The 10,690-nt window shown below is 30.0% G+C and overlaps 2 protein-coding genes across 3 annotated transcripts; both read right to left on the reverse strand.

The window, feature by feature from the left end:
- Nucleotides 1-335: 335 nt before the first annotated feature.
- On the reverse strand, nucleotides 336-6,440 carry LOC122566759 (protein mothers against dpp). 2 transcript variants are annotated; one of them, XM_043724462.1, is made up of 4 exons: nucleotides 5,639-6,440; nucleotides 3,946-5,257; nucleotides 3,766-3,864; nucleotides 336-2,147 (listed from the first exon to the last, which is right to left on the reverse strand). In XM_043724462.1, the coding sequence occupies exons 2-4, from the start codon at nucleotides 5,190-5,192 to the stop codon at nucleotides 2,108-2,110; spliced, it is 1,386 nt and encodes a 461-aa protein (XP_043580397.1). In that variant the 5' UTR covers nucleotides 5,193-5,257; nucleotides 5,639-6,440; the 3' UTR covers nucleotides 336-2,107. The 2 variants fall into 2 exon arrangements, with proteins under 2 accessions (XP_043580397.1, XP_043580396.1); XM_043724461.1 differs by having other exon boundaries at nucleotides 1,701-3,864; nucleotides 5,639-6,437.
- A 230-nt stretch (nucleotides 6,441-6,670) lies between these two features.
- LOC122566744 (integrator complex subunit 8) lies at nucleotides 6,671-10,682 on the reverse strand. The gene is made up of 12 exons (XM_043724432.1): nucleotides 10,428-10,682; nucleotides 9,915-10,332; nucleotides 9,600-9,837; nucleotides 9,289-9,525; nucleotides 8,974-9,219; nucleotides 8,653-8,902; nucleotides 8,155-8,565; nucleotides 7,840-8,094; nucleotides 7,522-7,774; nucleotides 7,339-7,457; nucleotides 6,934-7,283; nucleotides 6,671-6,866 (listed from the first exon to the last, which is right to left on the reverse strand). The coding sequence occupies exons 1-12, from the start codon at nucleotides 10,546-10,548 to the stop codon at nucleotides 6,747-6,749; spliced, it is 3,018 nt and encodes a 1,005-aa protein (XP_043580367.1). The 5' UTR covers nucleotides 10,549-10,682; the 3' UTR covers nucleotides 6,671-6,746.
- Between the last annotated feature and the right edge of the window lie 8 nt (nucleotides 10,683-10,690).

A 10,690-nucleotide genomic window follows, 5' to 3' on the forward strand; every position in this document is an offset into this window, starting at 1 on the left:
ATATCCGTTAATACTTTCGAACTATTCTTCCTACGAAAAACAGCGAATCGGATTACACGCTCTTTGTAAACAGACCATTGACTTTCGCGTACGAACTGGCCTATAATAACACTAGTCACTAGTGTAAAAGTCCTGCTCTTCCTTTTCTTATTCAAATCTGAAATATATTTAATTTAATAATTATCATTTACAAATGTTTCAATCTTTATAAAATTATAATATACAAAAATACAGCGTCGTATAAGAGAATTTGGGAAATAATACAGGGTATTACGGATTGTGTTGATCGATAAGATTAATAAAACTACCGTGTTTTCGTTGCACATAGATACACAGATAGGAAACATTTTTTATTTATACTCAGTAACTGCACAACACAGTAATTACCAGAAATGCAGATACAGTAGCACAAATGAAAATTTTTGAATTGTTGAACGAAGTCTGACTTTGTTTCGAAAGATTGACAGACAAAACAAGAGTACATTTTTTCTGATAATATTCTAATATGTACGAAGTCTCTCTTGAAGAATTTCATAATTTTAATAACGATAGCAGAGCTGTACGATATCGTAATGTTGATTGCTACAACAAATCAGCATCTGCTGTTACATCATCGAAAGTATGAAGATTTTTATATGTGCGAATGATATCAGTTTCAAGGATAAAGAAATTTATGCAGCTTTAATCATGTTTAGCTATATCTGATCGATATTTCTGTTGATAATCTTTATGATTCTGCAACAGAATTTATTTGATATCGTACTTTCGATCATGATAAATAGCTGTGTTTTTTATTATCACGATCATCGTCTAGAATAATATACAATGATACCGACACTCTAAAAGACGTAAAGAAAATATTAAAGAGAAAGCCCGTAGCTATCGGATCTACATGATAAATGTGGAATGGATTTTGTAAATGTTTTTTTACAGCTAAAAGAATTTATTTACACTGACTGACATCTAAAATAATCACAAATCTTTCCCAAATCACCAATCATGATAATCTATATACATTTCTTTCTATAAAACTATTGTATTTTTAAATATATATTTATGCATTTAGGAATCTCATTATAGGCAGTGGACTTTGCACATAATATACGATCAAAATATATGTAAGCACTATTTGACAAACAATACATTTGTTTCACTACACATTGTAGCAAATTTTCATTTCATATTTGTATATTTATTTGAAATATATTGCGTAAAAGATATCCAAGGCACAACTTGGGCGGCACATAATTAAGTATATAAATTGTAGCATGATAATGTTATTGTTGCAATACTCACTAAGCTCTTATCCAGTTCTGTAAAACTTAGGAATTAGAAAGCAATGTCAGGTGATTTGGAAATGAGATTTGCAATATATGGTGTATCAATTGATAGTAAAAAAGTTGAAAACGATACCAACAAAGAATAGAAGCTCTAAATATAGTTATTACATATGTAGCTATTCATACATATATATTGCGATAAAGCATTGTGCTCGTTACGAGTGCTACAAGCTCGATATACCTAAAACATTAATTCACATTTCTGTTAACAGGTTTACATTATTTTAAGACATTATCTATACCAATTACAGCGTCGTTTCGATGAAAAATACTTTTCTCTTATTATTATTATCTTTCTTTTTTTCAACTAAATAGGTATTACAGGTGATCACGAAAAAACGGTACGTGGTACGATAAATGTTCCTTTGATTGAATATTTTTATTCGTCGTATTTTTTTTTTAAGCGTTATTGTCATATTTCCTTGTACGATTATGCTTTTAAATTCAAATACATATCTTCATCTTCATTGATTCAATAAAGCAAATACTTTTACCATCGTTGATCACCCATACGTAATTTGCTAAATTTGGTAGCAAACAATCACAGCTAGGTACATCGACAAATAAGTAACAGCAAGCGGCAGTGACTTCTGTTCCAGTTCTCAAGTACTCTCCATTAAAGTTATATGATCCGTATACTTTCTTCATTCACTTACAATTGAAATATTCGTAAGATATACATAAAAATAATTTGAATTATAATCGTAAGTTTATCAGCAAGCCAGAAGATCATTCGAATATACATTATAGGTATTTCCAATAGTAAGTTAAGTTGAGATTTGTGCTTCTTCAGTAATACCTGCGTACCTAAATGTAAAATTAAGATGAGAATCGATGTATACAATAAACGTCTACATCATAAAGCTAATGTTCTGTTATAAATATGTAAAAACACAGACATGAGAGTTGATTGTAATGAAATTTCAATGCATAACACTTTCCATTGATTTAATTTTATTTAATCTCAACTAAGTATTCATATGACCTTCCCAGCTCATTATTGAATGTGTATGTGATATATAATTCTTATGTTCACTATTATAATGTTCTTATAAAATTTGCATATTATTCAGTAAAATATATAAAACAAGCAATATCTTTTGTAACCGAATATTTTCTAAGTAAATCTTCCTCCGTTGGCTTAAGTTTCCTATTAATAATCAACAAAAATAGTTTTCGACATGATTTAAATGAAAGGCATTATATACATACACTTTTGGCACTTTTCAGAATTCAATTCACAGAATTTTCATATGGTTAGTATCGAATGTAATGCCAATTATTTGAATTGCATATAACATCATATAATAGTATACTTTTTATATGTACATAAAATTCTGTAAAAGCCTGAAATTTGTAAACACTTCTGAAAAGTGCAAAGCTAACACATAAGTCTTATATTACTCTCAATTCGACATGTAGTAAGTAGATGACTTTATGTTAGTTGTCATATTAATTTCTTATAAGGCTACATCCAAAGGCTTACATTTCGCGAATATTAGGAAACGTTGCGCAAAAAATATTTTTATATGCATTATCAAAGTTAATATTCCAATATGTCATCAGATACAGTTAACTTTCAAATGTTAACGTGAGATCAGCATCTGATGTTTATATTAAAATATTAATTGTATTACAATTAGTAAAATTGAAATTAATTACACTTAGATTATAATCTTAATAGTAATAAATTTAAATATTCTAAGACTTGTTTAGGCATAAATCAAATGCTTCAGAAGCATGCATATTGTATTCAAAACTATAAATGTTAAAGTGTTATTTGATGTAATTCTGAATCATTCTCGTATATTATTATTCAGTAATCGTCTTTTGTTTAATTACAATTGATTTGCTCTTTAACTACGCAAATGTAGATTTCAGTATAAGTCTCGAAACAATTTAATGAAGCATTCGTGATATAGCATTAGGACATATTTTCATAACAATTTTCCATATAAAATAACGTATTATATATAAGTGTAATTGAATATATTTGAAAAATATGATTCTTCATATATAACACATATTTTTTCTGCTATAATTCTTCTCCTATTTAACAGCCAAAAAATTGTACAGCTTTTACATGTAAACTGTAATCTCCGAAATTTCTTTAATAAGGATCACTTTCAATAATTGTGAACTTTCGTAACCCTTTATTTTCATAATCATATTAGCTTCAGTTTACTTGCATGAGAAAAATCTCACTAGGCAGTTTTTCATTTACCACTTTCTCTGGTACTTTCATAAATCTCTTACAATAACTAGTTAAAATGTTATATGATAATATTAAAAACTGTTCTTGAATCATCAGATTTTCCTACAGTTCACTATTTTCTCCCTTTGCTATTAAATTTGATGCACAAATTATGATACAGAACTTATAGCATTATGAGGAGAACCCATTTGTGTTAACACTTTATCTAACCACTGTAAGGGTCCATGTAAATGTGCTTCAATCCAACAAGGAGTAGATGTAACATCTTGTCTGTGATACTCAGCACCCCAACCTTTAACGAATGACATTCTGCAACAAATATATATTTATTGCAACTTACATATTGCTGCTTACGCTACTTAACATTAATTTTTAAATCCTACATTTTACCTTATAGTGCACATCTTTGTTAATTCATAAACTGCTTCAAAACCATGATTAACACTTTGTGAAAGTAACTGGGCAAACTCTTGATTATTAAATATTTTCAATGAACATCCTGGTGGAATCTTACAAACAGTACTAGGATGAAATCCATGATGATGATTACAATTTCTAGATTGTACAAATATAGCAGAGTCAGAGAGACATTCTGCATAAACTTCACCACCTACATAATATAAATGTACTCCTTTGCCTATATGTCTTCTTGTATTTTCAATAGTAGAATTACGATTTACATTGGACAATTGTCCAAGGCAAAAGCGATCAGAATTGTTGCTTGGATTTGTAAAACCATCCACAATAACAGAGTGAGAATGACAATGAAAAACTTCACCCACTCTACAATTTAATTCGTAATATGCAATGGAGGCCCAATAAGGCGGTTCCTGATAACATACTGGAGCTACTTCAGCTGATCCACTTGTGTCCATTGCTACTGGATCAGGTGGTGGTGATTGTCCAGGTTGTGAACCATCTTCAGGTGGAGAATATGCTGGAGGAGGAGTTTCTGGTAGCCCATTAGTACCATATGGACTTTGTGGATTTGGTGATGTTGTGCTTCCTGGACTGGGAACAGATCCAACAGAAGACATAGGTGATGTTGGATTTACACCACCAGTAGATCCAGCATTAAATCCACTAGAGGAGTAGGACACATTATGTGGCATTGTTGGTTCTGCTATTTGTTGAAATGGTAACAATGAATGTCCAGGAGCATATTCTGAATGTCTAGGAACTAATACAGGTGGGAGCACTGGACTCTCCACTCTTTTATAGTGGTAAGGATTGATGCAAACTTCTTTTTGTTTAGCAGAAAAAGGGTATTGACATAACTCTAATGGTTTTAATTCATGATGTGACTGCAAATCTGGCCATCTCCATACTCTACAATAAATTACATGTGGCAAACCTTTACGATGTGAAACCTGCAATCTACCATCTAAACTTCTTGGAATTGTTACACATTTACTAGGTGTGCCTGGACAGCTCAAAGCACGTTCTAATTCTTCTATTGCACCCTTCCGTTTTTTTAATTTTTTTACTAATGAATCAACTGCTTTTTCTGCCCATTTTTCTTCTTCATCACCCTGTTTCCAGCCAAGTAACTTTTTTACAGCAGGACTAGTAAATGAAAACAAACTGTTCAATGAAGACATAGGCCCAGAACTTGATGATCCTTCTTCATCATCCATGTTAAAAATACTGTAATATGTAAACTATATGTATGAATTTTTTATAGTTTCCGTTTTGTAGCAACCTGTAATTCAATATCATTTTATCAATTTTCATATTTATTCAAAATTTTCTCATGTCGTTTACACAAGTATTTTTCTCCAATACATTTTATTTCTTAAATTAATATTCTGTATATCAGAAAGATATTATGGCATTTTTAAGATCCACTTAATTCATACTAAAGAAATGTTAACGCTGGTTAAATGAAAAAATAGATATTACGTTAGATGTGAGGTTAGACATGTAAGGAATCTGATATATAGAATATACAAAATATAAAACGAAATAATATGATATTAAATATCGCAAATATAAAGAATGTGCACCAAAAAAATATAAAATAACTAATAATAAATTACATATATATATATATATATATACATATATATATATATATACTCACGCAGAACTTGCTTAGCGATCCAGCATTGTTTTTACTACAATCTCCCACTCCTGTTACTACATTCTTGACGCCAACCTCTCGCCATCACAATCAAATAAAAATATCTATGAATTTATCGATTTTCACCTTGAGTTTATCGTATTCTTAATGACAACAATTCTACGAACACGATAAATATCTGAGCAAATTTTCTTGTAATACAGTACAGCCACTCGTAGCGTACATAATATTTCTCTCTCTTTTTTTCTTCCACTACGACTTTTCTCTGTCTTCCAATCTCTATCTTTTTCACTCCTTTTCGTGGTAGAATGAGGGTATTTGCAATAAGCAATAGTACCGAGAACTTTCAGAATTTTAGGAAGAACTCACTAACTTTTACACGTACTCACCAAAATCAGATAGCCAGAGATTATTACAATGTAGAGAAGTACACAAAAAGTAACTGATTTCGTTCGTATCTTACATGCGGTTTTAATTATAAATATTTATCATAGAAAGAACGAAACGTCGTATAACAGTATTATGGCGTTGCAAGAACATCATGGCGCCTTGTTTACGAAGGCAGTTCTATGAGAATTGTGTTTTAACGATGTTATACACGTCACCTACAATTTGTTAAATTGCTCTATTTATTATAATCTTTCATCCGAAGCTAACTCTTTTTGCACACTTCATTTCCAACGTATAAACATAATTTATGTGTACGTTTACGTACAGCAATAATATACACTCATCGCACTACGCAACGACAATGTATTCAACGATAAGGGCTGATCGTAGATGACTCATATGAAAAAGATGATATGCTATAAAGTGTTAAAAACTCTTTATTATAATAAACAAATAATCACTTATATTTCAAAAAATATTTTTTCGTGATGTTAATTTAACAAAATATTTCATGTAATAAAATAATTCTATCAATTCCGTGTTTCATTAGATCGATTAGAGTAAAAAACAAAAAGCTGTGATTGGTACGAGTTGAACGCGGTAAAGGAGGGAGATTTGATTGTTTTAATTATCAATTCAGACTATAAATATAAAAATCGTTATATTTAAATTGTATAAAGTTATTATATAGTCATACAAAATTTTATATACATTTTTATTAATAAACATACTGTTTTGCTAATGCTCTTAAAAATTTTGCTTTCCGAATATTCGCTGCTTCCCTTTGTATTTCTTCATTATTATTGGAATTCAGTTCCAATAAACCAATTACCTTAATCTTAAAATATAATTAAATTATAAATATATATGTACATATTTAAAATGAATTATATATAATTACTAACCGCTAATTGTTTTCTATGATGTTCACCACGTTTTGTATGTAAATAAATGAGATACTCAAGTATTGTAGTATCCCAAATACAATGATAGTACGCGTCCATAGCGTCTGCTGGTGCGCAACTTTTTTGATCGCTGGCTGCCATTTTAAAAGCTAAAGTATAGTCTACTTCCTCCAAAAATTGACACAGTACAGCAGCCTGGGTATAACATTGTAAATGAGCACAACATTTAATCATACGCCTATAAACGAGATCATCAATCTGTGATCTTGGTACTGGTTGACTGAACAAATCACTGGCTACCATAATAGCTTCTAAATAATATTTTATTGCACTTTCATAGTATCCTAAAACTAAAAATATTATATTTTATTTAGTTTCGAAATTAATCTTTTTTTTTATACTTACCAAAATTAAGGTCTCCCATCAATCTCAACCAAGGAACATTACTTGGATAATATTTCAAAGCTTGTGTTAGTAATTGAAACAGCAATTCTCCAATACTTCTAATATTATAGGAATTAGCGCTGCAAAATTACATTTATGCATTATTATAAAACATTATACATTTTGTGTTATGTGAAAACTTACTTTGGTACACCAGCAGGCCAAAGAGGAAGATATTGTGTATGTAATTCAAGACCAGATTCATCACGTAAAACATTTCGCAAACGTGCTAATAATGAAATAACAACAGTAAGAACCATAGGTTCGCGTAATCTACTAAGTGTACCTCCAATGCTAGCAATAACATCTCTTGAAGCACTACCAGTACTTGTTCCACTATTACCACTGTTGCTTCGTTTCTGTGGTTGATCTCTACTCGGTCCAAAGGCAGTCAATACTAAAAATATAATTTCATATTATATTTTAATGCTGAAATTTTTATTTGGCGCTCTGAAAACTAACCCATATCCCATGCTTCTCTTGGAAATTTCCTTCCACCTTTGTATTTAATAATATCTTGACAAACACTACTGATGGCTGCTGCAAACTCTGAGTAACTCCAACGTTTCTCTAAACTTGTTAAATAATCCCACTCAGTCATATTTAAAAGAAAAACAGTGCAATATTCAATAATTTCTTGTCTTGGTATAACTTGATCTGTTGCTTGTAATGCTCCAAGACATTGTTTACATCTTGTGACTAAACTTTGCGTATCACCTACAAAATTTTTGTTTAGTTATCTAAATTATAATAGATTATGAAATCAAATGTACATACATATACCCGTTGCCGGCCATAAGTGAAGACATCTCCAAATTTCTACAAGAAGGCATTCCCAGTTTACTAATTTACACAATTTAAATATTAATGTGTTTCCACTTTGTGAATGCTGCTGCACTTCTTTCTCCAATACATTTAATATCTCAATTGCCCCTTCAAAATCTTTAGACATTACTAATTCCCTACTTTTTGCTAACAATACATATGAATAATCTTGAAGGAATCCTCTGGGAAGAGACATTACAACACTTTGTAATGGTATAGGTAATTCCCAACAACTATTTACATTCCATAATGGTTTCATTCGATGTTTACCATCTAAATGTATCAATATTTCGTGAATTTCATTAGTATCATATGACTGTATTAATCTTTGTTCTAATTCAAATATTTCTATCCTTGAGCTTTCTGTAATTTAAATAATTTATTATTGCGATAACACTTAATGACCAATATTTTACGCTATATAATTAATACTTATGTACATATACTGACGAGTATATGTTATTAGCGGAATACCCCAATCATTTTTCAATAATAAATCCGGTATTTCAAGTTCTTCAACAGTAGCTGATTTTCTGATTTCTTCTAATTCTTCCTCATTAAATAATGTCATATACAATGGATCACTGAGTATTTTAGAAGCAAACCTATAAATATTAGTGGTATGTACGAAATAAAGAAGATAGCGAGAAATACGTTTTTTGTCTGTATCAGTAGCTTGTTCCAAAACATTTCCAAGAGCCTAAAAAAGTTTTCATCTAATATGGACAATAAAATAACAAATAATTTAAAACAATAGAGAAATTACCTTACCGAAAGAAATACATCCATTCCTTTGCTACCAGCTGCTTGTATTTCTGTTATATAATCACCAAGAATTATACTACCATCTACAATTTTTCTAACTAAATTTAAACATTGAATTTGGAGCAAAAGATCGCGAGCTACTACAATTTTTCTATTAACAGATCCTCCTTGCACATCAAGTTCCAAATTATCTCTATAAACTTGAGGAATTTCTCTTGTAATGTTATCTGCTTGTAGAATTTGCAATATATTCTGAAGCAAATAACCATTATTAACATCTTATATAGAATTCAATTTCTTATATTATGTTCAGATACATACAGTATATTGATCTTTAATTGATGCTTGCAATTGTTGGGTAAGACTGGAAGTAACTCCTTCTATAGGTACTTCACATGCTAAGGAACAACCATCTAAATATTCTTTTTGAACTTTGCAATATAACTTCCCTTCTGAATTATCGAAATTGTAAAATAATTCTTTGGCTTGTATAATGTGACGCTTTGCTTCTTGGTATTCTTCTTTTAACAAATGAAATCTTGCCAAATCGTAATGTATCTAAACATGTTACAATAAATAATAAAATACAAGAAATATTACATAACAATAGTAAACATATAAACATGTCATACCTGACATTTAAATTCTTCTAAATTTATAGAATACATATTCTCCCAATTTTGTTTAATCTCTGTGCTATCTTCAGATAGCATTTGGAAAGTATCAAAGGATAACATTTTTGGATTTATATCTTTACTTTCAAGAACATTATTTAGGACGGTTATACTATTAGACACTTGAGTTTCTAATTTTCTAATTATGTCATCTACTACCCCAGGTGGTACATAGGTTGATTCTTGTATACCTGGACTGTTATATGTAGTAAATTAAGAAAGAAGTTATGCACAAGATATTACAACTAATCACGTGAATATTTAAAGTCTTACATATGAAGAAATTGTTGCTTTGACTGTTTGTTATTTAAGGCTCTATAAAGAATTGCTCTTATATGCCATCTATGGTATAAAACAATTGTAAATAGTAGTTGATCAGAAATTGGATGCATTACAAATTCAGGTATAGTTGGTATTTCAACTGTTAAATCTGATGTTATATAAAGAAGGTCTTGGAGTAGCGTTAACTGTATTGGTAATGGTAATTTTTTTTCCAATATATCCAAATCCCATTTTAAATGAGCTGCTACTTTCAAAGAAAGAATTTTCAAAGCAAGATTTCTGTGACTCCATTTGACTGCGGTGTTAGGTTTTGTATCATTCATTTCTGTATCAACAATTTTCACTTCATTTTCCTTTTGTTCTGAATTTATTGTCATAAACTTGATTATTAAATCCGTCGCTGAAGGATCTAGAATAATTTTATGACAGTATGATTAGCATAATAATTTTATTAATTACTTTATTCTATTTGCATCAAATAATTGAGGTTAGATTGTCATTTACCGGGAGAAGGTTTGGATAAATGTTGTTGTAATAAAGATGGATTTAATAAAAATTCAAACCAAAGAATTGTATCAGGAGATATAGGCACAGTGCCTGGTCTCAATAAATCCACATCCATCATCGCATTATTTTCAACTTAGACAAACATTTAAGGCCGGAGAAATTGTAATTTTCATATGTATCTCCGTCTTCATCAAAGATTCAAGTTCATCTTCTACCATTTAAAGCTTAGTTTGAAAATGATTGTAGGTGTCGCTAAAATA

This window comes from Bombus pyrosoma, linkage group LG4 (assembly GCF_014825855.1).
Source record: "Bombus pyrosoma isolate SC7728 linkage group LG4, ASM1482585v1, whole genome shotgun sequence".
Classification (NCBI taxonomy): Eukaryota; Metazoa; Arthropoda; class Insecta; order Hymenoptera; family Apidae; genus Bombus; species Bombus pyrosoma.

Excerpts from the sequence above, each read along its gene's own strand:
- LOC122566759 (XM_043724461.1), bottom strand. The coding sequence starts at position 5,192 with ATGGATGATGAAGAAGGATCATCAAGTTCTGGGCCTATGTCTTCATTG. Across the intron at positions 3,865-3,945 it reads ACAAAGATGTGCACTATAAG|AATGTCATTCGTTAAAGGTT; the intron begins GTAAAATGTAGG and ends TATTTGTTGCAG.
- LOC122566744 (XM_043724432.1), bottom strand. The coding sequence starts at position 10,548 with ATGATGGATGTGGATTTATTGAGACCAGGCACTGTGCCTATATCTCCT. Across the intron at positions 7,458-7,521 it reads TGGCCTGCTGGTGTACCAAA|CGCTAATTCCTATAATATTA; the intron begins GTAAGTTTTCAC and ends GTAATTTTGCAG. Across the intron at positions 7,284-7,338 it reads GATGGGAGACCTTAATTTTG|TTTTAGGATACTATGAAAGT; the intron begins GTAAGTATAAAA and ends TAATATTTTTAG.